This window comes from Anopheles funestus, chromosome 3RL, assembly GCF_943734845.2.
Source record: "Anopheles funestus chromosome 3RL, idAnoFuneDA-416_04, whole genome shotgun sequence".
NCBI classification, from domain to species: Eukaryota; Metazoa; Arthropoda; class Insecta; order Diptera; family Culicidae; genus Anopheles; species Anopheles funestus.
In genome coordinates, this window is record NC_064599.1 from 8,101,472 (window position 1) to 8,128,925 (window position 27,454).

General features: G+C 43.7%; 2 protein-coding genes across 2 annotated transcripts; one reads left to right on the plus strand and one right to left on the minus strand.

The window, feature by feature from the left end:
* The first annotated feature begins 904 nt into the window (after positions 1–904).
* LOC125770696 (nuclear migration protein nudC) lies at positions 905–2,670 on the plus strand. The gene is made up of 5 exons (XM_049440627.1): positions 905–1,094; positions 1,176–1,459; positions 1,554–1,731; positions 1,819–2,213; positions 2,282–2,670. Exons 1-5 carry the CDS (start codon positions 1,020–1,022, stop codon positions 2,331–2,333), a joined length of 984 nt encoding a protein of 327 aa, XP_049296584.1. The 5' UTR covers positions 905–1,019; the 3' UTR covers positions 2,334–2,670.
* A 97-nt stretch (positions 2,671–2,767) lies between these two features.
* LOC125770670 (uncharacterized) lies at positions 2,768–25,591 on the minus strand. Its single transcript, XM_049440576.1, has 4 exons — positions 23,976–25,591; positions 4,292–5,056; positions 3,560–4,211; positions 2,768–3,487 (listed from the first exon to the last, which is right to left on the minus strand). The coding sequence occupies exons 1-4, from the start codon at positions 23,997–23,999 to the stop codon at positions 3,462–3,464; spliced, it is 1,467 nt and encodes a 488-aa protein (XP_049296533.1). The 5' UTR covers positions 24,000–25,591; the 3' UTR covers positions 2,768–3,461.
* Between the last annotated feature and the right edge of the window lie 1,863 nt (positions 25,592–27,454).

Genomic DNA, 27,454 nt, shown 5'->3' on the forward strand with positions numbered 1-27,454 from the left:
TTTTGTCGGTAGACAGCTTGTTGATCAGATCAAACATTTGATCATGCGCTTTGTGATCAATTGATTAAACTGAGCCATTCGACATGAAGAACACGATTGAAACTGAAGACAATTTTTACCAAACCAGCTTCAAAGCATATGATCAACACAAGTTGTTGTGTAAAAAAAATATATTTGCAATTCATTGCGTAAAGTTTTCAATTAAAGCAAACAAATTGGTAGCATTACGATGTATAGTTGAGCAAACAGAAACGGTAAATAAACATGGGAGCCACTCCATCGGGAGCCTATCCTTTATGCAAGGGTGGTAGAACCTGAATCGATCAGGAGCAAGTAAATCGATCCGTCATCGTTCATGTCATCAAAGTAATCTCCCCGTATTATCACACAATGTGGGTTGTTAACTGGAACTGGATGTTACTCTTGATACCCTCGGGTCGCAAACAACTCAAAAAGGGTTGATGTACACGACAGGTATGGCCCCATCCCCTAATAAGGACGATGCAACATAAACACTCCATAAAACATGCATATGATAACATGATATGATAACATCAAACATGGCTTATTAATCATGTACAATCAATTAATGAATTATCGTATCCGTACAATGAGTAAATAGACCAATAAGAAATAGAGTGTTATGAAATAGTTGATGATATGAAATAGTTGATGATATGAAATTTATTTAGAACACTTCTATTGTATAGATGTTAATGCGAAACATTAGATAGAATATTTTCAACGGCAAATTCGAAACCCATCCACGTCATCCACGCTATTCTTCCAGAGCTACGATTACACAAAACAATCTGATCGCACAGTGGGATTAATTTGCGTTGGTCAAATTTTACTGACATTTCCCGAATATTCGAGAACTGTCAGGAAGCCAGACGGTAGCAAGAACTAGAAAACTTATTTATTTACTTTTCGCCGTTGTACAGAACGAAAGTGTTCGCGCGTGAGTTGTAGATTTCGTTTTTCTCGGGCAAAGCAGTTCACAAGTTCAAGTGGAGAAAATGTCGGAAAGTGAAGCAAAGTTTGATTCCGTTTTGTTTGCGATGGCAGAACAACATCCTGGCGGTGTACCGGAGGTAAAAGAGAGTCACGTTTGACCGGTCGAACCTAACCTAAAAAATGATTCTATCGATTGTTCGTTTCGTTGTTTGTTGCAGATGTTAGCCACATTCGCAGGTTTTTTGAACAGAAAGACTGACTTCTTTGTCGGCGGAGAGGAATGCGACTGGGAAAAGCTGGTGTTGAAAATATTTCGCCAAGAAGCAGCTAAATCACAGGAAGTGGCAAGAAAAAAGCGCGAGGAGCGTGAGGCAGCAGAACGACGGCGACAGGAAGTGCTGCGTAAGAAAAAGGAACAGGAAGAACAAAGCAATTCAGCTTCCATTACCGAGCTGACCGAAGAAGAAGCAGAACAATTGCAGAAGGAACTCGATTCGAAAAAGTATGTCGCAGCTTGATTGGGAATTCCGGTATCCATGGTGATAGGCGTATTGAACAGAAACTAAGAATAGCACACCTTTGTTTGATTTTTCTAGACAAACAGAAAGTGAACCACCTGTGACAACGGCAGCGACAGATGAGGAAAAGGAGAATAAAGCAGGAAGTGATACGGAGGACGTAGAGCCGGGTGATGAAGGTAAGCTGAAACCAAACCGAGGCAATGGGTGTGATCTGGAAAAATACAACTGGACCCAGACGCTGCAGGAAATTGAGGTACGCAAAATTAGTGCAGCAAACAGCCAAAATGGTATCCGGAATGTAAAATATTTCTATTTTATACATTTCTCAAACTATTTATAGTTGCGCGTTCCGTTCGATGTAAAGTTTACTTTAAAAGCGAAAGATGTCGTTGTGAACATGCAGCGAAAGTCACTCAAAGTAGGCTTGAAGGGGCATCCGGCTATTATTGATGGGGAGTTATATTCAGAGATCAAAATCGAAGATTCACTATGGCATCTGGAGAAAAACACGGTAGTAATAACGTTCGAAAAGATAAACCAATTGAATTGGTGGGATCGATTGGTGACAACAGATCCACAGATTAATACGCGCAAAATTAATCCGGAATCGTCGAAATTGTCCGATCTGGATCTTTCGACGCGCAGCATGGTCGAAAAGATGATGTACGACCAGCAGCAGAAGGAGATGGGTTTACCGACGAGCGACGAGCAGAAGAAACAGGATATGTTAAAGAAGTAATTTACAATCGTAATACGCTGTTCATTTTATGGTTGCTAACATTTGTTCTATTTTTCTCGTATAGGTTCATGGAACAGCATCCTGAGATGGATTTTTCGAAGTGTAAGTTTACCTAAACGATCGAACGGGTTCGAAGGGTCCAATCGATTTGGAAACTTCCTCTGTTTACCATCCTTTCCACGAACCAATCGAACTGTGTGGTGTGCTCGATCGGCTGCACATGACAAAATTATCAGGTGGTATGATCGATCGGTACTCTAAAAAAGGTTTTTAGAATGCTGCCGCGCTCTCATAGGCCATCACCATTCTCTATGGTCTGTTTGTACTTTTGTGATGCAGATAGCATGTAGCTTGACCGCTGGTTCATAGCTACGTTTACTTTCCACGTATTATATTGTAATTTACACCCATTGACGTAGAAAATAGAGTGTCATCGTTTAAGAGTTCCTTCAATTTGAAGCATTGTTGTAATGTTTGCCGAAAGAAACGCCCTTAATAGATTATCGCTTTTCTTTCCTTCCATCTCGTCGTACGTAATTGAAACACCGGATTAAAATATTCCTATTATTACTTTATGCTCTCGACATAAGTTAAATAATTTAATAAATATCACAGAACTGAATCAGTGAAATGTAGATACTGGTGGCTCAGGAAAGTGGGAAATAGTCTGTTGCTAGAAAGGAAAAAGAAGAAACACTTTCAGTTTCGTATCTGGTTTTGCCACTAGAATGCTGTGTATCAGAGGCTTTTGGCATTTGGCATATTTAGAACGCATGCTAACTTATCGATATTTCATCGTAACATTCTACGGAGTCTAACGCAACTCTAGAAGTTGTCCCTAAGACCTTAATTCGTTAAAGGTTCTCCTTTGTTTTGAGATAAAATCCTTCACAAGTAAGAGGACCATGAAATCATCAATGATATCAAACTAATGTAATTGTTGCTGCTGCTGCCTACGAAGACGGAGTGAACTGCTAAACTTTGTGTTTATCTGTATCGGAAATAGTACATCATTTCCAACAATGACTGCGTTTCATCGTTATAGAATCTGTCTAAGATTAACATGATTGGAGAAGAAAATAACTAAAAGTCTTAAGCATAATAACTACTCTACATTCCATATGGCAACGCGGTGTTGCGGGGCGATAGCGCTTAATCTATCAGTTTTTTGATTGCTAAATGTACTTCGTATGTAATCGTATCGTTTTCCCAAACTCTTCCGGTGCTGTCGGTGGACACAAGCTTTACTTTGGCATTTCCCTTGCGCGCACTGTAATGCAAAACAAAAGAAGAAAACAATTATCAATATGATATTAGTTTACTATCATGAGATTGTACATACTTTCGAGCAGGAAAACAGCCGAACAGATACCGATCATGAAGATGATGCTCATCGTGACGATCAGTATTGTGATCTGGTGGCCACTGGAACAGATGCCAGTCTTGATGACACGCTGCGGTCCACCAATGCCGTTTACCATGGTGAAATGTGTGGAGCTGGCCACGGAAACCGAATCCGGATCTTTGCCCTTCAGCGATCGGAATGGTGAAACGAGACTGGCACCACCGGCCGGTCCTACGCCGGCAAGTTGTAGCTGCCTTTCGCTTCCATTGCCACTGCCCTCGCCTTCGTCGATGGAAATTTCATCGATCGGTACGATCGCACTGCTACCAACGAGATGCGCATCCTTTCGGTAATCGATCGCAGCATGATCGGCTGGATGTACGTTCTCATCATCGTCGTCGATGGACTCATGTGGCAGTAGGATGTTGCTGTTGTAGCGCGAACGTCGCCCAAGTGTACCGGGATGGTGAGGGACCAGATCGAGCGTCGACGAGAGGTATCTTTCAAGCGTTCGGCTACTGGCGGCTCCATCTAGCTTGGAGTGATGACCACCACCCCGGCCGCCACCGCCAGTTGTCGATTTACGATGTATTTTGGCAAAGTTCTCAAGGTTTGCTACCGTCAGCAGTAGCGACCCGGATGATGCACTCTGTTTTGGGGGGATAAAACGTTGTGAGTACATTTAAGGCGCACTCAAAGCAAATGTCAGCATTGGGCGAAGATACTTACATGTGTACTATTATTACTATCGGTCGAACCCTGCGATGAGCGAGAACCTCTTTTCGGTCCCTTTCGCTGTTCGCGCTCTTCCTCCACCAGTACACGATCCAACGATCGGCTCCCACTGTACCGTGCGCTCTGTCCGAAGGAAAAGGCCTTACCGTACGCAATCGGTGGCAATGGATTCGCCACCATCTGTCTTGGAAGTTTCTTGTGACGGTCGAGCGTGTAGTAGCCGTAGTACGCACCCCTAGGCACCGCTGCCGAAGAGCTGTACTCATCGAACCGCTGCCTTAGATCGTCCAACTTCGAGGAGGGGTTGAAGTTGGCCAGCTGATGCACACTGTGCCGGCGTCGTTGCCTTCGATCGTACTCGAGCGAACGGTACGTCGGTTCGACGTAGTACGGCAAACGTCCCATGCCGCCACCCGTATCATCACCGTAACCATCGTCTCCGGTCCCGAGCGGATATTCGCCGTGATACATAAAGCTACGGTTGGCATAGCCGGCCCTTCGCAATCGGCGCAAACTGTTGGTCCGTTCGGCGATGGCATTGGCATTGACGGTGGTATCGAAATAATCATAGGGTTCAGTGGCGGCTGGCAGTACTGCTGGTACGACACCGGACAGTACAGCAGGCCCGGTAGCTGGAAGATACTTTTGTTGCTTTTGTTTCGAATGCTGCGGCTGTTGCAGCGTGTTGGATTGTGTTGAACTACTGCTACCAGAGAGGGAGCCTAGTGAAGCCCGAGCTGCCTCCCAACTGTTTGTCATCTGTAACGGAAAGGGGAAGGACAAGCATTGGTTAATTGTAGTTAATTTGTCTGGTTATTATGAAACAATTTTTTTCTGGTAAAAGAATATTGTGTTTTCATTTTCGATGTTAGTTAAAATAATACTTTAAATATGCAAATAACGAAAGTTGAACGGGGTATTTGTTCAACTCACACAACACAAAGTCCACGAACGAATTGATGGCCAATAGGGACAGTAAACGACATGCTTCTTCTGCATTATGTTTACCAAACGTCTCACCTTCCTCGCAAAGTGGTTCATTCGTTCGTTCGTGATACGTTCACATCTGCACGTAGTCTGATTGCATTGAGCTCGCTTTTGACCGGCTTTTGCCGGCCGTCCGTCTTGCGACGGCTAATGCCCGACTAGCGCATCGAGTATATTTGCTACTGATGACTCAGCTACACCCAAACTAACGCTCCAGAAGGCTCAGCAAAAAAAAATGCACAAATCCCTTCGAAAAGAGGTGGAAGTGTCGAGCCGGTTTTAAGTAAACCCCGTTTGCATAAGGTACCGAATCCCCCTTTAAATCTCGCGTAACATCGTCACCGGACACACCTTGTCATGACGCACTAATACTGATCTCGGGAAAAAAAACCCAAACACCAACATGTTTACGGTACTTTAGCACGCTTTTGGGTGACTTACTCTCCTTCCGCGTGGTCAATATAAATTAAACAACTAATATCCTCTCGGCAAAGGGAACGCAGAGTTTGAGGGAGATCTTTGGGATTTGAAATGGTTGCGCTGCTCCGTATTGCGCTTTACAGGGAAGAAAGCGAAAAGTACAAGGATTAGTCGGACAGTTCCCTCAGTCGGACTGTTTGCTTGCGTAGTTGGCAGGTTGGTAATCATAATAACTTCTCGTACACCGATTGCCGTCTCGCGTGTGGACCCTGGGCGGTGAGGTATTGCGCAATGGTACAATATCTTACGTTGAACCGGCCCTGATCGGTGGTTTTCCTTGTTTCCCGACTAAATCTTGCTCTACTTGACACTCCTCCTCGGCTATTCGCGGGAGAATCATGGTGTCCCCTTCCTTGTAGACTATGCGCCCAGAAGTGAACGGCAGAGAATGGAACCTGAGCAGTGTCTTGTGGTACACGTGCTCAGTTCACCCACTATTACATATCCACCGAACGTTGGCAATCTTTCAAAAGTTGCCGAGTACTTAGAGTATTGCCCGCTCATTGCTATTTCCGCTACTTTGCTGGCGCTAAGAAAGCTACTTCCGATCACCTTTATGTCGTTGGTAAGCACCGGCATCGTTGCAGTGTATTGTTTGTGATGGACAAAAAAACACATAAAAGACACCGAAAATCGTTGGATCTCGATGTCCGTCGAGTTGGAAAAGGTTGCTGCTACACGATGGAGGTAAAATGGGAGCTTATTGCTTGCCTTTTGTTTGTTTTCGATCGCATTAAATGCCTTCTGTTTCGTGCTACCGTTCTGGTAGCTTATTTTTGGAAGATCCGTTACCACCACTCGTCGGCTAACGAACGGCCTTGACGGATTGTTTAACGGCCGATTGTTGGAGAGTGTTCGTGTGCACTTGTCGAAGTTCCGGATGGATGGTAAGATTGTTGGTCTTAAAATGGGACGTTTGTTAAAAAGATGCTCCAAAGGTGCTCCGTGATTGGAGAGACACTTGTATAAGGCTATCCCTGCGGATGACTTTGCAGAAATGAACCAAACTGTAGAAGGCACGATCGACTCCATCGATTTATGGGGCTTTCATCAAATTCTTGATCATTTCGAACACCCTCCGGGAATCTTCAGACGAATGGAAATAATCGAAACAAGAAGTTGGTTTGTTCTGATCGGCAGAAGACACGCACACGATCCGCACATTTCGATCTGAGAGCTGCTCCAGAATCCGGGTTCAATGTCTCAATGCTGCTGTAATTGGTTGCGGTATTATTGGGTGCGGTCAGATCAGATCTTCCAACACGCGCGGACTGACTCAAGGAATTTGCGTTCAGTGTGCATAATAGTTCCTTTCTTTTCCTTTCTGATTTATTGCACCTTTTGGATGGTTGGCGAACGTGACTGCGGGGCGCCAGAGTGAGAATTGCTGGACGGATCATTAAACTTCTTTTAGAGTGAACCTAACAAACGGTTTAATGTGGTGGAGAGAATGTGTGAATCGGGTTTTTTAAAAAATCCCTTCAAAGAATATCCTCATATTACCAGGAAAGATTTTAACGCCTTCATTTGCCATTCTCTAAAAGCATCGATCGCGGATGAGTGCATCTTCCATTCACACACCCATTATTCCAATGCTCTGCATCTTGGCTTGAACATAGTTTTAAATATTTGCACCATTCATCTACCACCGAGTTTTGGGGTTCCAACAGTCTGACAGCTGACGGATTTGATCGGGTTATCTGTCTTTTGGTCCGGGCAGAAGAATGGCAAAAGAAGTGCGGTTGTTACGGTCGATGAAACCGCTTCCGTGTTGTGTGTTAACATTGTAGACTTCGTTTGTTGCTGTTTTTTACGTCGTTGCTGGCGACGGGGCCGCACTCTGGGACTCTGGGTGGGTTTGTTGGAATCTTCGGTGCGATGCTATCGAATGACCTCGACAACGGCCTCAAGAGTCACGGTTTGGCGACACCGGTTTATTGCCGCCGGTCCGTGAATGGACCGAAGGACCAGACTGACGCCGTTTTGTGTGTGTTTGGGGATAGAACTGATTGTGTTTCTGTGTGGTTGATACATTAAAGATGAGCATTTAATTTTGCGGTTGAGCTGTTCGTTGATCGGTATTCTTCGTTATTTTTATTTCATACTTTTAGACGCTACAGAATTGTGTTGAGAGACATTGAAGCTATGCGATGATGAGAGAGAAGCTTTTTTAAATATTTATCCCAAGAACTCCGCCATTAAGAGTTTTATATTTTTACAGTAATTTTGCAACTAAATTATCTTCACATTTCTTCCTTTATTTAAGCTTGGATCTATCGATCACTATAATGCTAAAAGCAACTTTTATTTCATTTAATTACTATAGCTCTCTAGAGACACCATCAAGAGCTGTATGACATTTTCGCTTGATTGGAGAATAATTAAACAAAACCCTCCACGAGCTACAAGATCCTCGTCGATCATCGTCTTGATCGGCGGCATCAGTTCAATAACGCTTCCTTTTTGGTGCTATTTTTCATTTATCCATTTATATTTTATTGTACGTTGATAAAAAAACGAACAATAATCACGGATGCATATAAACACTCACTTGTGTCGCTTCTTCTACGCGACTACTGTCCTCATCCACACCAAAGGCTTCCGTCATCGCGTCAACACAAAGGCACTCGGTACGACCTTGCCGCTTGCCGGCACGCTTTGGAGGTTTTTTTTTTAGTAAATTCATTAAACGAGCCCGATTCTAACTGATATAGCGAATTCCACATACGCACACCAGGAAAACGGAAAACGGGATCCCCAAGAGAGCCTTTAAAAAAAGGAATCCCCCGGACATTGAACGAACGCATAGTAAATCACGTCATGTGGCAGAAGGAAGAATGATAAGAAAGAAGCACAGCTTCAAAGAAAAGGGTAATAATAAACCAACTAACCCGGAAACATGTTCCTTTGCCATTTGGGCACGGCGGGTTGCTTATCGAAATCGCTTCGCAACCACAAAATGCCACAAATCCTTACGGGCTTCTGTCCGACGTCACAACCCAATGAAGAAGATCACGTTCAAAACACTTCCAAGCGGACGGTCCAGTACGGTAAATGCGATAAAGCCGGAGGGTATAGCAGACATTAACATTTTCATATGATTTCGAACCTTTTCGAACCCAGGAATAGGAGACGCCGGACGGTTTTTTTTTTTGATGACCATTAAGAATTCCGGAGAAGTGTTTTTGCTAATCACATGTAAATGTTTTCGTTGGCTGGAAGAAACCAGTTGGTGTTTTTTTTTATTTTATTTTAGCGCACTGTTTCCTATACCTTTTCATGGTGGATCTTTTTTAAATTGTTCCGGGCGCTACCAGGTGACCGTACGGGGTGGACATCCATGTTTGGTATTTTTAAACCCATCCTCAGGCGGACTACGAGAACGACGCAACAAACAAACATGTTTGGTCGAATAAAAACAACCCTCACATTCTGGCTGGTTTTGTACGAAGTTTTCGGAGTGCTGATGACTCCAATTCGATTCCTACCCTAGGGTGTGTGTTGTCGAAGTTGTTTGCCGCCTGTTTAATGCGTTAAATTAATTTTATCGTTCTTATATTTTAGCCATACCTTTCTTGGGTGTATCGAACCTGGCGACAAAAATCCACCAACGCAACGGTGAAGCCAAAATGTGTCAAATCTTTCACCGGACACCGGAGAATTGGATGCTTCGTGCTCGGTTCCTTACTGTGGTCACTGAACTAACGGCAACGACTGACTGTGCGGGCGTACCGGTGGACTAGTTTTGTGCATTCTGTCGCTGAATCATCGTTTCTTTTCGCTAATCGAACTAATGGACAATCGATTTTGTATGCTACTCAGACTCCTTCCAAGGCATATGGACCAATCGGCTGCGGTATATCGGTCCAGATCGACAACACGAGTGGATTTTCCTCGGTCGGTGCATATTCCCGCAAATGTATGGAAAGGAATGAGTCACTTGCTTCGAGAATTAATGCCGATCGAAGAGTTCAACAAACGCTACCAATGTTTGCCAACTACGTATTGGAATGCGTGCGTTTTAATCGGACTGCTCAGGATGTTTTGCAGAATTCCAAACTCATCGATTCGATTGAAAAACCTTGAAAAGTATATTTTTAATTCATTGATGAGTAGTTGATGATACTAAACCAGCTTCTTGTAGATGAGTAGGATTTCCATAAATATTGAATAATTTTATTTTGATGTTAATATTTGTGAAACATTGATTTAAATCTTTTGACACTACAATCGAAATGCACATTAACCGTTGAACGGAATATCCCGCACGTGGAACATGCTGTATTAGCATACAAATGAACAAACTCCGCCAGATAGGATAGGATCTGTTCATAAATAAACGATTCGAATTCCTTCAGTTCGTCAAATATCGATCATCTTCAAGGCGGATTTCCTCGCGGCTGATGCAACCGGCAATAAATCGTGTATGCGTGAATACCGCGTTTTTGGGCGGGTTCTTTTGGACGACCTCTTCGCTGGAGACACGATCGCTAACCTTGATCGCTGTGCTGCTTGATCGTGGCCCTCGAAACCTATTGGAGGCTACTGTCGTACAACGAACACCGGTGGCGAAATGTCGACCAAATGGTCGATGAACTCGCCCTGTCTAACACGACCAACACCAACTCGACTGGCTTGTCCGCCATTCGTCGAACAAACAAAACCTCCAACAGGATGAGGAGGTCGGTCTTTTCCTCAACCTCACACGTGTTTTTTGGGGGTGATGATGTACGACCGGGTGGAGAAATATTCACCGCCCAATCAAAATCCCCTTTGCGATGAGAATCGCTCGATAATCTACCAAGATGTGATCAGCTGTGTTCATGTGTGGCCTCTCCCTTGGTTGCCGCTGATTGGGAGGTTGCGTAACGGAAAAAGGTAATTAAATTTGAACCTTTCTCGATCGTTTTTTTTTCTTCTTCGCCACCATTGCTTCAGCCTTTCAGCAGACGTATTCGAGGAGGCAGAGTGGACCTACATCGAGACGAAAGCATTCACACCGAAAGTAAAAGTGACAGGGTTGGCATCGTCTACAGGGCGTTACGGGTTTACACTTAAAACTTTCAATGTCATTTCTTTTGACCACGCCAAGCAAATGCCGGGGTGAGAAAAATGGGCCTGATCGTGTTGAAAAAAAAAACGGACAATCGGAACCAACAACATGGTGGTGGACGATTTGTTGTTTCGGTTGCTTTGCGCCGAAATGAACACAACGAACTCGTGGAAGCGAATTGTAAACTGAATAGTTTCGCAGATTTAATGCCAATTGGTTGGCGCTAAGGTTGAACCGAAGGGGGTGGTTAAAAGGTAGGAATTGTAGATGCGAAATGTTATGCAAGCAACAATCGATCGGAATCTGCGTGGCGCGAAATATGTTTGCTTGGCGTTGTACGAATTCTTCGTTTCCCGCTTTCGGAGTTTTCGGTAGTTAACAGGAAAGAGAAAGAGTGTTGGGATTTGGTGTTATTGTGTCACCAAGCTTAAAAAGTTCGTTGGACTACAAAACGATAACCAGTTTTCAACTTGTGCTTCTTTCACTGCCGCTTGTAAGGAAGTGAAGTTGCAGGACATATTGTTTGTAGTAATCGTTCTACTGCAAACAAACATATTTTGTGTGTAAAATAGTTTTCTAACCAACTTCAAGCAAGATATAGCTTGCGGACATTGTTACGATCCGGTTCTCGTTACAATCTTTCTGTATGAATTAACAATTCCTTTTCGAGGAGACAGATAAACAGTAAAGATACAACTTTGAGATGTTCAGTGAAGCGCATCCACCATGTCACCAGGAGGATCGTCTATTTCCTACTCCACTGCCACTGGCCAAACCAATCATCGACCAACCGACGACTTTCAAACAAGGGGAACAACACCGAAACGGTAGTGATCGCGATCGTACGAATGTGAAGGTTACGGCTGTGCGATAATTCCCGTCCCGTTCTGCACAAAACATTTAACCGTACACGCGTTGCCTATGCCAGAAGGTTTCGTACTTGCCACGCGGAGGTTGATGCATCCGGGAGAAACCGGTAAGATCTTTAGGAATTGTTTATGAAAAAAGTCGTCGCGTGAAAATGCGAACGATCCCCAACAGATGCATTTGAGAGTGAATAAGCAACGCTTTACAAAAAAAAATGGAATTCAGAAGATTTATTGTTCAAGCGTTAAATATGCATCTAGCAGAAGAGAATGGAAATAGAACGGTTAAGGTTCAGCACGTTGTACTACTGGAAGTGCTTGAAAAATTAAAAGAGTTGGTAGTAAGTAAGAAACGAACTTTTGTTTAAAAGTGTTGAAACTTGAAATGTAATTTCCAAAGATATACCAAAATGAAAAGGGAACGGGTTGTGATCCGAGCGCAATTGGCGCAAAAAGTTTGGCGGCCTAGAGTAACAACCGATATTTACCGTTGAATGTTTACTTTAGGACCTACCGAGCAATGCAAACAGCAACTGCCCGAACAGGGATTGGTCTAACTGGAGGACATACCAATGATATCCACGAAAGTGACACCCGCAAGGTAAGAACAATTTGGTGTGCTGCAAACAGTTCTGCGCGCCCTGTTTTCGTATGTTTACCGTGCGTTCAATGCCGACACACGGCACAATTTAAACTCCGAGCGCAATGTTCGCAATGGAAGTCATTTGCGTTGGACTTCGAGTGCGTCGTGTGGAACATATTTCTAATCGAAGCAAAGTGTTCAAACAATGGAATACTACGAAAACATCAGTGAGCTGTACAACATTCTACGTGGATACCACCTGAGAGTTGTCAGCTTCCGCATTCTCATCAGTAGACGGGGATTTTTGGGCACGGGTCATTAACACACTGACGAGACGAGCGATCGTCGTGTAATGTTTAACTTTCCAATCGACCAGAAGCAAAGCGTTCGAGTGTGTGTTCGAGTGCGTGCTGTTAAGAATTCCCCAGAATTCTTGACAGTTTGAAGAAGTGTGTACAGTCATTGCGAAAGACTGTGCGCTCCTTGGCGGAAAACCTTGTGACTCACCGCCTCGGAGTGCCTCAGGTGTTAAACCTCAGTGCTGCCATCTGACTTTTATCCCACCGTTGCTTCACCGTTCACAAAAGGGAAGCTGTACTGATATCGTGTTTCCGCTGGTGGCCATTGCGTTACCGGGGGGATGTTTGCCAATTTATTTGAACCTTGTACCGATCGCAGTGCGATTCTAGCATGAAACCCCTGTTTGAGTGGTGTGCTTGAGTGTTTTGCTGCCCCGAGGCACTTTATTTCCCAGCATTCTGTCTTAGATATCTTCGCAGCTCCGATCTAGCGCAGCGGGTGGCTTTTGGGATTTGGTGTTATACATTTCACAGCATCTTGGTGCGACTGAAGCTAAGCGAAGAGTTTGAGAAAAATACCCACAACACTGTTGTCACTAGGGTGAGCTAGGAAGGTCACTTGCGGAATATTTTGTCCACATCGGGTTTTTATGTCTGCTATTTCTGCGGCCTGTACTTGCGATGATGATAACCTCAATCTCCGTTTTATAGGCGGTACAGAAGGATCTGCAAAGACCTTTAGAAAACTGATTGTTGGGTAAGTAGCCTTAAAGCTTGGTTGGGGGGCTTTTGCTCTGCTTGAGAAAAATGTTCAAAGTAGCGTAAGACCGGACGAAATTTGCCACTCTTTCAGCTGGACAATGTGTACCTTCTTTCCGTTTGTCGTTACACGTCCACAACCCATGTTTGAGGGTTGTGGACGCGTGGAAAAGACGTCTACAAATTGGAACAGATCATGCTGAGCTGCGTGGAAACTTGATGACCTCTGTCACTTCAAAGCGGCCATAATATAATGTGGGTTTGAGTGCAACAAAAGAAGCAAAAAAGAAGACGATGTGTAGACCCAACTCCAACTTCCTTCCTCTCGCTTCGGTTTGGTATGCTAATGCAACTGCATCCATCATGCACCGCATGTGCATATGTTCGTCTTGAATATGTTGGCCCGGTGTGGTGCATCAGTCGTGTGCTCTCGAAGGTGAGAGTCAATGACGCGTTTTATACAACTGGCTGCACCATTCGGATACACAAACTACAACCGGCTAGTGGAAGTTTCGTAGCGGACCGTGACCGCTAAAACAGTGACGACAACCACCTCCACCAAGTAACCAGTCGTCTCGACTGCAGCTCGACTCTTTCTGGGAGTTCGTTCGAGATGGCGATCGATTAAGAATTCCACGCCAACCAGTGCCGCAGGGTCTAGAGGGTGGAATCTCGTATCACGGGGGCACGATTTATGTGTCATCCGGTCCCGGCGACTACCCGCGCGAGTCTACTCGTGCTGCGCGTGATAATACTAACCTACTGAAATATGGCATCTAAGGCAGCACCCGATTGTAGTATCCGGCTGAAGGACATCTGCCAAATGACGGTCAGATTCACTTGCCACAACAACAACACCACGAGCTTCCGAACCCGATCAATTCCTCCAAAAACCGTTCAATCGATTAGAAAGCCCTTGGAAACCACCTGGATCAACGTGGTCCACCGACCACGCTGACTAACCTTCGACACTAATAATAGTAATAATTATTCAATGTTGCACGGTTGCAACTGCTGTTTGGTAGTTACGGACCCTATCGACCCATGGCAGTGTTATACGTGATCGTTACAAATCGTTGTTTCCTCCGGATCTTAGAACCAACGATACATCGCAATCCATCACCAGCGTGCAGAAACGTGGGAGATGGAATGGGGCACCTTGGTCGACGTCGGTGAAGGTAATTGAATTAAAGCGAGGTTTAAGGAATGTTCGGTACCCCCAAAAGAGACGTACTGTTACCCCGGTGCCGGCCTTACTTGGTGGCCAGATCAATCGAATTTGTACGGCCCGTTAAGCACGCTGGTCAAGTGGAATGGAAATGGGTGGCAAGATATTTCAGGGTTGCTCACGTAGCTTTGAGCTCACCAAGAAGTTGAGGGAGAGAGGGAGAGATGGGAGTTGTACATGCGGGTGGTGAAAATCCGATTCAAAACGATTATGATCGCAATGGATTGATACTGCTGAGCTGCAGGAAGAGAGCAAGACGTAAGACCAGAAGTTAATTGAATGTCTAGATGTGTGTCATGTGCTACGTGTCTATTAGCTACAAAGCTTGAACCGTGGAGTGTAATCATAATGTTTTACATAATTATTTGTTTAACATGCTAAACAACGAATTATACACACTTAATCCGCATGTAACCTTCGTTTAAGTAATGTTATCCTGCAAGTACTTAGTGTGCTGTGCTAACTTGTGATAATTTTTACACTAATTACTGCTCAGAGTGGAGTGCAGAAATTCAACAACTAGCAATAAAGCTACCATGTACACAAGCTGCGCCAAAGTAGTCATCCATGTGCAGAAAAACATCATAAGCAAAGCATGATAATTTGTTCCGTCAAGAGGATCGCGATCATCTCTTCAATTCGCCAGCACTTGAGTGACGAGATACGTTCCATCCGTACCTCATGCAAAGGTGATCTCGTGTGGACGGTACGGACAGGGCGTTTTACTGCGGACGATAATCTTTCTCACCGGTAGCAGCGCTACCGTACCGGAGTAGAGATGAACTTAAAACCCTCTTGTCTCTCCTAAGGTGTTGAAGTTGCGCGAGGTGTGGATGGCGCCGACCATTTCGTGGATCTCTCGTGCACAGCTGATTGCATAATTATGCCAAGGTCGGCAAATGTTCCCTTGAGCGTGTAGCGTCGGAGGGTGGCAGTTATCGTGTGCCGGTCGTAATAGATGCAGCAGCAGCAGCACCACCCCGTGGAGATCACACAGTCATTGCTCCATTAAAAAAGCATGAGAAACGAAGTGTATTTTTCCCTCTCTCTCTCTTTCTCTCTCTACTTGCTATCGCAAAATGTTGGCAAATTTGGGGGGTATTTGTGCTGGTGTAACATAATATCCGTCCCGGTCAGCGGGAATGAAGGGCAGATTTAATGGTGGTGTCAAGTTGCACATTGCCCGGGTCGATGATATGACTTTCCCCGTTTCAGCAGGGTATCTAGGAGATAAACGATTGCACAGTGTGGCACTTAGACGTATTCAGTGTGTGATAAGCACCAAATGAAGTAAATTTAACCTTTTTGTGAGCAATAAAGAAACAGCTTAAACTTTTCCTCTTCTATGCACAAAAAGCATCGTCTATTGTTTCTGCGATCTGGTCGACTCCCCACCATCTAGTGGGGATGATGAGATTAACTACTGCCTTCAGACCAACCGAACCGATCCGATCCGGCTTCGACTTGATGACGGTCGGCTGTCAGGTTGGGTCTAATCTACAGATCAATCTCGTCGATTTCGCCGACCCCGACCTTCCCGGATCGAATCGCGTCTGATCGGTGGCAGCTCCCAGAGGCTTGTGGGACTGTGAGGCTTAAGAATTTATCCAATCGATCGATGGAAGTCTGCAATGTGAGACTTAGAAGCTGACAGAAGCAAATTCTTTGTGTGTGCGACGCCCGATAGAATCGATTTTAATTGCCTTCTGCATGGATTCGAGCTTTGTCCTTTAACTGTCGAAGGTTGGGAATTAGTTTTGGAACACAGGTAAGAACAAGCAGTAGCTCATTAGGATCTTTGAAGTTGCGTTGAGATATGGGATTTGATGGAAAACACGGAGATTTAGCGAGGAATGAATGTAAATAAAACTCCTCTTTGTTACTCTTCTTTTGTTCGATATAGACACATGTTCGGAATAGTTCCTCCTGCAGATTTATCTAATTCCCTTCATCAGAATATCAAATACTTCAGACACTACTCTACAACGCATAAGCATCGTGTGGAATACTCTCACGTACTTACTACACGATGAACATGTAATCGCAACAACGACAACACACAGTTGCATCACCTTCTTGAGAGTCGTTCTGTTTTACGATAATCGTTCTGTCATCGTTTTGCGGGTCCAACAGATTGCAAAGCAGCTGAAGAGTTAGCTAGGATCACTTTATTACACCACAAAACCATACCCCCGAAAGTGTGGTGACATCTTCCAACGGCAAGTCACACGAAGCTCAACGATTTGGCAAATACGGACTCCGTGAACCCTTCCAACACTCATGACTGACAGACAATGGTGGATGTTTTGCAGGATATGCTGCAGGAGGTGGAATTAGGTCACCGAGTAACACGGTGTCGCTTCATAGGCTTATGCCCATGCTTCTTTGCTCTCTGAGTGCACTACTAAACCGCAACTACTTTGGCGGGAATTCTTCGCCCTAAGAGGTCAACTGTTGCAGTGATGCAGCACAAGCAGGGTTAGCACATTCAAATCCTGACTACGGGACAATTACAGATGATGGGAATGTAAGCTCACGGTACAAATGTGAGCCACCGAGCAGAGTACTTATTATGAAGCAATAATTTTGTAAGAAAATTCATATGTTTCTCTCGTAATAAAATATGCTGCATTCTACAGGGCGCATCAGTGCGGTAAATTTCAATGCCCTGCCCAAACTTACCACCTCCGGTAACTATGCTAAAATATGTATTTTGCTGCTTTCAATTGTATGCTCATTTACATTTTCTCCCATTTTCACCTCATTGACTGCGGTCCCGGTACAAAAGCCCTTCGAAGGCCAGCTTGGCTTGTTCGAATTCGGTGGACGCTCGCTGACGCGTGCATCAACCCGAAAAGTGAGTCTCTTTAACATACAATAAGCATACAATGCCGTAGCCCAGTCATCGAACGGCGTGAAGATCCGTTCGTGGTGCCGATGAAGTGTCCAAATAAAAATTCCAGACCCCCCTCACTGAAGCAAAAGACTCCCATCGCGCGTGCACTCTTCGAAGAAGGAAATATAAATGCGCTTCATCACCCACTGACACAGAAAACACGAACCGAAAGACTTCAATGCTAGCGTCAGCTGGAACGCGCGTGCGGTTTGTTTGGGGACTTTTGGAGTAACGACGATTCAGTGGCAAACATGTTTGGGTTGGTTTGTTCTTTTGTCTATCGTATTTTCCCCCTTTAGCCCTTTTTGGGTGGAACATCGTTCCATTACAGTGGAAGCTGTTGAAAAATTAATTTACGATTTGCTGAGCTCGTGGTAGACACATCAATCATTTTGATAAATGTTTCACTGTGGTGAAAAGTTGCACGGAAATTAAAAATTCTACGAGGTGTAATTCAATTAATAGTATTATTTTCTAGTCATATTTAGGATTAATTTAAGTGTTGAAGTCTTTAGTCTATTGAGAATGATGAAAAAATGTAAAGGCAAATAATATTCTTTGGGTCTCATTCTTTCGTCGTGGTGTTTGACCTTATTCTACAACCTGATTTATGTTCTCAAGAAATGACTGCATCCGGCACGACTATGACGCATGCGTGTGTTTTCAGTTTTGTAGCCACAAACATATTTACAGCACACACGTGGTTCGATCGCTGTTTTGATCGTTCACTGTCAATAACCTGTACCAAACTCGTGAGCACAAATTTGCCTCTAAAGTCGAGGGTTAAACCCCAACAGATGTGTCTAAGGGATGAAAAGGCAGTACAATATTGTGCATATTAGAATGTAATATTTATTGCAAACGAACAAATTGTGCAACTATGTATCAATATGCATTACTCATACTAAATGAATCATAAAAAAAAATATGTTTTTGTATTTACGCAGAAAATCTCAACAAAGAATGAACTACTGATCAACGATATTTTCGCGTTTCACTTTTATACAAAGTGATACACTTAAACATTTTACACTGAAACTCCCTTTTGCTCCCTCGCTTTAATACTCCCAATCAAGCCAGTCTGATAATGGATCGCACCATCAGCACCTCATTAGAACACATCTCGCAACACGACACGAAACACGATTGGGGAGAAGAAAAAAAGATGCCAATACAACATAAAAACATGTGCTTCTTCTGTTGCACTGATGATCGTCGTCGTCATCCCTCCTTTTTTATGCCAAACAACTCACCCATTTGGAGTCGGTTTTTTTGCGGTTGCTAAGCAACGTTGTACAACAAAGCACAACACAGTTTCACAGCGCACATAACACATAAAACAAATGCGCATCGTCGATAATATGTGTTGTGGTGGGTTTTGGTTTTTTTTTCTTTATGCACCCGGAGGCAGGCTGCAGTTGTAATAAGCCCTACGGAATGTTGCAATGGGAGCTGCACTTTTATCCATTCCATTTGCTTTCCAACTGGTGGTTAGATTAAAGGAGTTAAAATGAAAAAAAGGTTCCAAACAGTCGATGAGTGTAAATATTACTCATGCGCTTTCTTGTTTATGTTACACTCGATTGAGTAAATTCGCAGCAGAGTGGAGAAAATTGCTCCCAGATTAGAATTGCTTGGAATGTGTATGACATTTTCTCACCGACCGTAGCGCAGATTTGAGATTGATCGCTTTGATAAATTTTCCACTATCCACCCGGTCCGGGGCATTTCTATTGTGGTTTGACAAAGTTTGGCAAGAGTAATTAATGTTTCGGGGTGGGCTTTACTGTTTTACTATTTGTCACAGCAAAAATTGCATTTGCAGTAAGCGGCGGAATTGTTGTCAAGGTGATAGCTGTCGGGTATGACGAAGGCGCGTAGTAAAAAAGGCGATAAGATCGAATGCACTTTACCGGGACCCGGATCAAGACGCGGTCGTTTGGCGTGTGACGTTTGGCGTGTACACAATGCGTCACATTTAGAACTAACCGTAGGCGTGTGATCCGGCTTTGCGTTACCGGCAGTAACGTTACTTTATTCGACCTTCTCTGTTAGGCTCTTTTTCGTCATCATACGTTAGATTGGATCCTTTTTCGATGGTGTGTGTGTGTCCATTGTGTGATCTGTTCCGATTCTAGCACGTGATTTTACACTCGTTAGTCAAACATATATTTCAAGCAGGTAGGGTAACGTGTTCTTACTCATTGTAAGGCGCCTCGTGCGAAATATTTTTAGACGAAGCGGATTTTTACGATCCTCTGGTTTTTTTTTGTTTTGTGTTTTTTATTTTCCTCGTACAGGATTAACCGGCCGCCGCCACGGCGTGACGAAAGGTGGTTAGCTACTTGGGCTATTTTTAACCAGAACGTGTCGCACAGCACACCGTTACGTTTCGCACGGGAGCACCCGACAGGTAAGGTGCCGGATCTTGTGCGATTTATTTTCGTTGTCTTGAGTCAGTGGTTTTATACGTTGGAAAAGAATACTTCCAGACGAACTAAACGGCTGTGGATGCTGACTATAGATAGTCGTTTGATGATTAATATGCAAGGCAGGAACTGTGGAAATTTTGGGGAGAATTTCAGCAAAAAACAGGCATCGCACTTTGTAACGAATCTTTATTCCGTTAGATAGTTGACCTATTTTGAAGAGGGTTTCTTAAGTGTATTTCACATTATACACAAGTAATAGACGTGAGAAAAGACTTGACCATGTATACAATTACCACCAACAACCAACTAGATCGATTAATCTTGAGCCCTATCGTTAGCTTTTTTTTTTGATCGATTATGTGTAAATCGGATAACAAGAAAGCTCATACAAAAAGGGGGAGGGTAGAGCGAATGCAACAGCATAATGCACCGGGAAAATGAAATTGTCACCGAGTGTGTCGTGTCGTTGCATAAGGGAGCGCAGCGTTTGCACACGACACCAAAGCGAACGAACGCTCAAAGCCATGAATGGCATAATACGCGAAAGCGAGAGTAAATACGTGCATGTATGGAAAGTATATTAACAGGCGAAAGAAGGCGGAATGAATTGTCATTCATTTTCTATCAATCATTTAATCTTACCACCGCCGACAGTACCAAATGCAGCTTCAAATGGGTTAAGATCTCAATCACGAACCGCGCGAAGGTAAAGGTTTTGCGCCGTGAGAGCGTTGAACTCTTTCTCCCATTCGTTTTTGGTGCCTTTAGGTGGAAGTAATAATCGCGTAATCGCTTTCGAACGATAGCAAACGACCCCCGCTCGTCACAAGTAGATTAAGAGTAGTGAACCGAGAAATGTCTTTGTTGCTGTCTTCTGGTGTAAATAGGGTGAGTGCGTAGGAACTGTAATACGGAGTACGTCTTTGACACTTGCACACCCTTCGCGACTGACCTACAAAACCACCCGTCGATGGTTGTTGCACCGCAACATTTTAGGACAATTCGAGCAGCTGCAAAACCGTGTCTTCTCACGCACCCTGCTCACGCAGGAATGGGTGCAGCGCAATGGATTGGATGCCTTCCGATAAGCTCACGCCATCGATTCTCGGAAAAATTGAGCACTCCAGCTGCGTGTAAAATAGCTGAGCAAGCGCGCATAAAACTCCGTACTCCGAAGCTACCAGCGTACATATCGGCGGTGCAACAACTCAAAGGTGTAGCGGTTGACCAACAGCAGCACCACAATGAAGCTGGACACGCCGTGTGCCGTGGATGTTTCGGAAAAGGGCAGTGTGCCTTTGACGACGTGATATCGCGCGTGTCCCATCATCAACCATCGCCCCGCGAATGAAGAACGAAACGCACACACATTCGTCGATCCGCTGGTGATCGTTATCACGTGCTGCAAAGGCCTGGCCTGGCGTGAAGAAAGATATGCGCACCCAGAGTCAGCTCGGCTAAACGGGGTCGGTCGGTGTGCTGGGGGGGAAGCTTTTGCAATGGTTTCTAATGGTCAGGGTGCTGACATACCGGTTGGTTACCGTTGGGCAGGTTAATTAAAACGTTTTAAGGGCAACCGAAACACCCATTGTGAGAATGGGGAACGAAGAAATATTTCTGCAACATTTGTGTGTACACCAACACACACCAACACACGAACACCACACACCCATGATAGCGATATTAGCTTGTGTTGACAAATTGTCGGGTTCGTCGCTTGAAGTCTTTCGTTTTCTATATTGAGCAATGTTCTGTCATAGAGAGATATATTCTTATCATTTAAAGTTTATCTTCATCTTAATGGCTTTGTCGACATTTTATGTCCACCGGTAAAGTGTTAATCATGTCACAATAATACAATCTGACATTTAATTAAAAATCCTTTTAATTAGATTTAGGATTTCTTTTTTCTTTTTGCACGTTCGCTATCAAATGCATCCAACGCGTCTTGAAGTTAATTTATTGATAGAAATCTAGAATTCCTTTGCAGGATTGCGTGACGAGCGATGCTTCATTCTGCTTCTAATAAATATAAAACAGATACACAACACTCCTATTCCATTCTGCACAGTGTTCTTGTGCTCAATCTGTGTCACTCTACCAGTAGAACGAAACATCCCTTCTAGAACATGATGATGATTTTGTTTGGTTTTTTTTTGTTTTAAACTTGATGTATCGCGATTTTTGCATAACAGTGCCAGACGTGTTCTAACATCTTGGACGTTCTCCTTGTGCGAGGAGTGCTGTGTAAATTGACACAAAACCGAACACACGGTTGGGGCCTAGGAAGCTTGTGCCGCCGGTGTCCAAAGCGGTACGATCAGCATTGAACCATGCTTACGAGCGGAAGATGCAAATTGCGCCAATGCAGTGGTAATGATCGATCGATCGATCGCAACGCTTGCGGTTGGTGGAGAAGGCAAAAATCGAAACCAGCTCGCCACAAACGATCAGCATCGTCATCATCATCGTGGTGGGGAGGATCATTCTGTTTCCCCAGAACAGCTGATTTAAATGTAAAGCCACCGAGGCATCAGGTCTTGCCGACTCGGTGACGAGCAAAATTGGAGCGTTTACTGGAAAAACGGTTAACCTTGGGGGAAGGCAATGGTAAGAAGGTCGCCTATTTTTACCCCAGGCTTCGGTATCATCATCGGACACTCTGTATTGCCAATGGTTTCATTGCCAACGTTCCGTACGCAAAATGGGTCGAGAGAAAAATGATTAAAGAAATCAATCGGTTATAAATCGGTCAATAATTTTATGAGGCGAGAAGATTATACATCTTGCGCGCTTTTTTATGTTTTTATTTGTTTGTCTTTACAAACACAGAACTTTCGGATGTAAAGAAAGAAGCAAAAAACGCAAAGTATTGTTTTACTTTAACACCATTCAATTATATCAATTTTGAAGTTGATCATTTTCACAAAGCGCCAGCATAGTATTGAGGCGTTTCATCTTAAAAAGGTCAATTACGTAAAGTGCTCCATACGGAGTTCAGTGTTCAAGACGCTAATCCTCTTAGAGCTGATTATGCTTTTCGATTCGGTTTTTGTTTGTTCTGTGTTTGACTCACTTTCGTAATTTGTATATTATTTATTATTGTTTTATAAAGATTTATTTTATTATTTAATAATCTTGTGATTGACCACCCATGATTAACTGTCTGATGCAAGCGTGCAAATCGTAAAAGCACACCATCTTCATCAGCAAACATGAGTTTGAGGTCATGGAAGGAAAATTTTATTCGTTTAGCTTGTCCCAAAATAAAGCTCGACAGAGAGGTGTTGCAAAATGTGCATTGCAATATTGCCCACTTCGGCATGCCTCGAGTGCTATTTTATGCCTTTCTTTGGACGCTTGATAAGACAAACGGCACGTACATACGCGAGATGCATGATGCTGCACAGCGGCGCAGATGCATGCAAATTATTTTGTTGTCTTGGTGAAAACTTCATCAACCACCATCGGCGGCCTATTCTCGTATGCTGGCGGCTTCTAGTCACAAGAGTAGAGTGTGAATCCCAAGACAGTGTACTTTGGCTCTCAAAATTGTTTTTCCATGAGTTAGTTGAATGAAGAGATGGCTGATCAATCCATCAGATTGCACGGTAGCGGCTGTCGATCTCAAGATGAGTTAGTGTGTGCTAGTTTCCATGCACGGCCCACCTATTGTGTGTATGTATTTTGTAAATAAAAACAACCAATACAAATTTAAACGGAAAACATACTAAAGAGCATCATTATGATTATCTAACGTGAAAAAAAATGGTTTAAAAATTTACGGAAATTTCAAATCAAAACTCCATCGACACTTAGGCGTAAAGAAAAACTTTCGACGATTTGGTACGCATCATTCGTCCTGTGTATACTTAGTGTATTCGATACGATCATTAAAAAGATCGCAAGTATCGCCATTGTTTACCGCACTATTTGTTCTCCAACACAAAAACCACTACTGGAAAAAAGGTCATAAGGGAGGAGTTGGCGCCTAAGAGAAAAATGCGCCAACCTTAGTTCAAAAACGCGCATCTCCCCCGGTGCTAATATCTTAATTGAGCCCTTCTTACATCACTTCACTATGGTTATATTTACCTGCATAAAGGTGTTAAAGCTCATCGTGCTGATGGGATGGTTGTTTTAGGTTTTTGCTCCTCTTCAAAGACACACACGCAGTACGGATTTAAGAGTAAAAAAAAACATAAACAAATAACCGTTCTCTCACGTTAAACACTGTTAAGCGCACGAAAAAAAATCTTCTTTTGGTACGTTTTTATCATCCAAAATCACGCCAAACATTGAAGTTTTTCGTGCTTCTTTATGTGCTAGTATTGTAGCAAAAACATTTTCTTTGTCGATGATTTAATGCATAATTGATTTGAATAAGGTTTTGCAACATGCATCGAGAGTAAGTGGCAAAGTGATGCTTCTCCTTCTCGCGTTCTCTCTCTGTTTTCACTAAATGCACTTTCACACTTGCACTTTGGCACGGGTTTTTTTTGGAAGTCACTTTGTGTTCGTGTTACTTGCTGGCTTTCCACATAGCGTCACCACACGCATTTGCTAATCTTTTGCACCGAACCTTCGGGTGCAACCAGCGCGGCAAGATTATTCAACTGCACCCCGTGCGCTGGATACTTCTCGGGGAAATGGGTTACACACATGCGGAATTGATTGACATTTACCGTCAACCAACCGCACGCTGTCTCCGTGATGATGTCTTTTGGGGCCGGTGACGACTAATCGTGGCAATGCGCAATGAATCATGTGCGTGTGCGTTGAGGGCGCGGTTTGATGAAGGTGGTGAAGGTGGAGATTCCCCGGTGGAGTTGAAAACACCGGTCAACCTCCAAAGGAAGGTTGAAGAAAGCCGAGTACCTTTAGTGCGTCTGGGGAACACCTTCACCGGCTACTGGGAAGTGGTGTGTCTGTGTCCCGCATTACATCACGCGTTTCGCTCCAACTAGGAAGGTGATGCGGGTCCTTGAAAGAGCCTGCAGGATTGCGCAACCGGTGTGATGCAGTCTCCTTTGTGTGTCTGGAGTACTTTTCGTCGTAAATTTGGTGTCTTATCAAGGACGCGCACTGATCGCGATCGCGTTGCACTGCATATTGAAAGCCGCCAAACTGACACGTGCCTTTTTGGAAGATGCACAATGAGCTCGTTTTCTAGCGATGCTTCTGCCTGGTGCCTTTCCGTACGCTGATCATTTGATAAAATGAACTTCAAAACTGCACCAGCACGAATTCTGCTGCAACGAGCCGTTTTCTTGCGCAACACCACACAGGAGATGCTGCGGATTGCTTTTTGGTACAGTCTTCAGCACGGTGACACGCAAACGACGCAAAGGCACGAACGTTGCGCCTCCGTTTTTCGCGGGTGTTTCGTGTTTCGTCTCCCCCACCTGAACTGTTTTCCGAGCGCCCGTCGCCTTGTGTTACTTCGCACTGGTGTCGCTTTTCGGTGTCGGCACACTCCTCGCAAAGGCTGTGCATAAACTGACAGTCGGACCGATGCTGGCCGTAGAGTTATATCGGAGTTACATAAATTTGCACACTCTCCGCCAGGCCACACACGCTCACTTGCTCACTCACGCGCGCGACCCCTTTACAACGCAACGGGGGCACGGCTTGCGAATGCCCGGAGAGCACTAAGAAGAGAAGACACGGAGAGCAAAATTCTCACCGATCGCTGGCGGATGCTGCGAGACGGTAGTGAGCGTACGGTTTACTAAGATTGATTTGCTCTCACAATCTCTCGACTGGTTGCCGGATCTGATCAGCTGTTGCTTTACCAGTGAGAAAGAGATAATTCTCACAGCTTCCAGCTCCCAGCAAGCTTTCTCATTACATTATCTCATTAGGACCCTTCTCACTTTAACGATTTATAGACGGTTAAATTTCAAAGCTAAATTGAGGTGGAGTTTTCTTTTTTATCCATTAAAATACCAATTTGAGATTATTCCATGATAAAGCGAAAGTATCGTTCAATCGTTCTGGAATTTTAATTTCTTCAATTATCATACCGGAACTGTACGCTAAGCGGGCTCTTGGATAAACGATCTTTAAACCAATCATGCTCATCGTGCGAATTCTAGACTTACCCCCGCAAGATTCCGTGACGAAGCTAATTTTCCCTTGCTTTATTGTCCAAAATTATGTGGATGAACTTGGTCGGGGGCAGGCAAAGCAATATTGTCCGAATTGGAAAAGTTCACCGACCACTAAGCACATCATAAGGATGCTAAATTTAGAAATCTGCTTTGTAATTATCTTATCTGACCTTTTACCATCGCAGGTCGATCAATTGGTTCAGAATGGCTTCGCACAAAAAAAATCGCTTCTAAATTCTTTCGTTACGGACCACATCCTGGAGTGGGCTGGGAAGGTGTTGGAGGAGTAGAAGAAGGTGTTGATTATGTAATCACTATGAATGTTTCATTTGCTCATGCCCATAATTATACACGATTTAAAGAACGCTAGAGAAGCTTGTGTCTTTTTTTTTCGTATTCGAATAGTGAGGAAAAATGACCTATCTCAAACGGTGGGTTGAACGCAAAAAAATGCCTTAACGAGTGAGCAATAAAAAGCGCAACATCAACAGAAAATTACACACATCACGAGCAGTTGTTAGCAATGTTGGCAAAACAATCGTTTTGTAATTTTTTCACGTAGCAAATCAATGATATATTGGATCCTGTTGGTAATATGTTACTATACGAATGGATGAGAATAGTTTTGATATTTATTTAATTTTTTTAAAGTAAAATATTAGTATTAATTCAATTTAATTAAAGAAAAATAATAATATCGAAGATTTTTATTAAAAATTAAAAAAAATCGATCATTATAAAATTCATTCAAATAAATAATCATTATCAAAGAAGCTTAATGTATAACCTTTACTAGAGGTGGATTAGACATTGTAAAGTCCCACAGTTTTTCCTACGCCGAGCAACATTTGCTTCATCACGAGACACAGTTTCGTTGAACCTTTTGGGGAGGTCGTTTCGCATCCGGGAGTCGAGTGCTCGTTATCGTGCCATTCGTTTGCCTCCCAGAATCCGGCGAAGAAATCTACATACGAGTCCCCATAACCAGGGCATACACGCGCAAAGTCATGGTGATGAACATGCAACATGAGTGATGAGAAGCCCCAGGCAACGAATGAGATCATGCTTTTAATTACGATCGCGTTCCGAAACGCTATCGTTCTTCTTTTCGTGTTTAAGTACAACTTTTGAACAATTCAGTATTTAAAAAATTAGATTAAAATAAACACTTCACGGGTGTAAATAAAGGAGTTCCAATGTTCGTTTCAATGGATCCACTCCTCACTATAAAAGGGCTTATTACCGTACCGGTCCTTCTGTGGACGTGTGATTGGATTTCTTTGTTTATCTATTCGGTTGTTCCGGTTGTATTTTGCCGGTTTTGCGTGTAACCGGTATGCTTCCTGCCAGAACTCATCACGCCGTCATCACTTCATTCAATAAAAGCAAACCGACACCTGATTGACATCGCGTTGAGTCAGTATCAAGCTTCACCTTCGCCTGTTTGCTGTACATCGATCA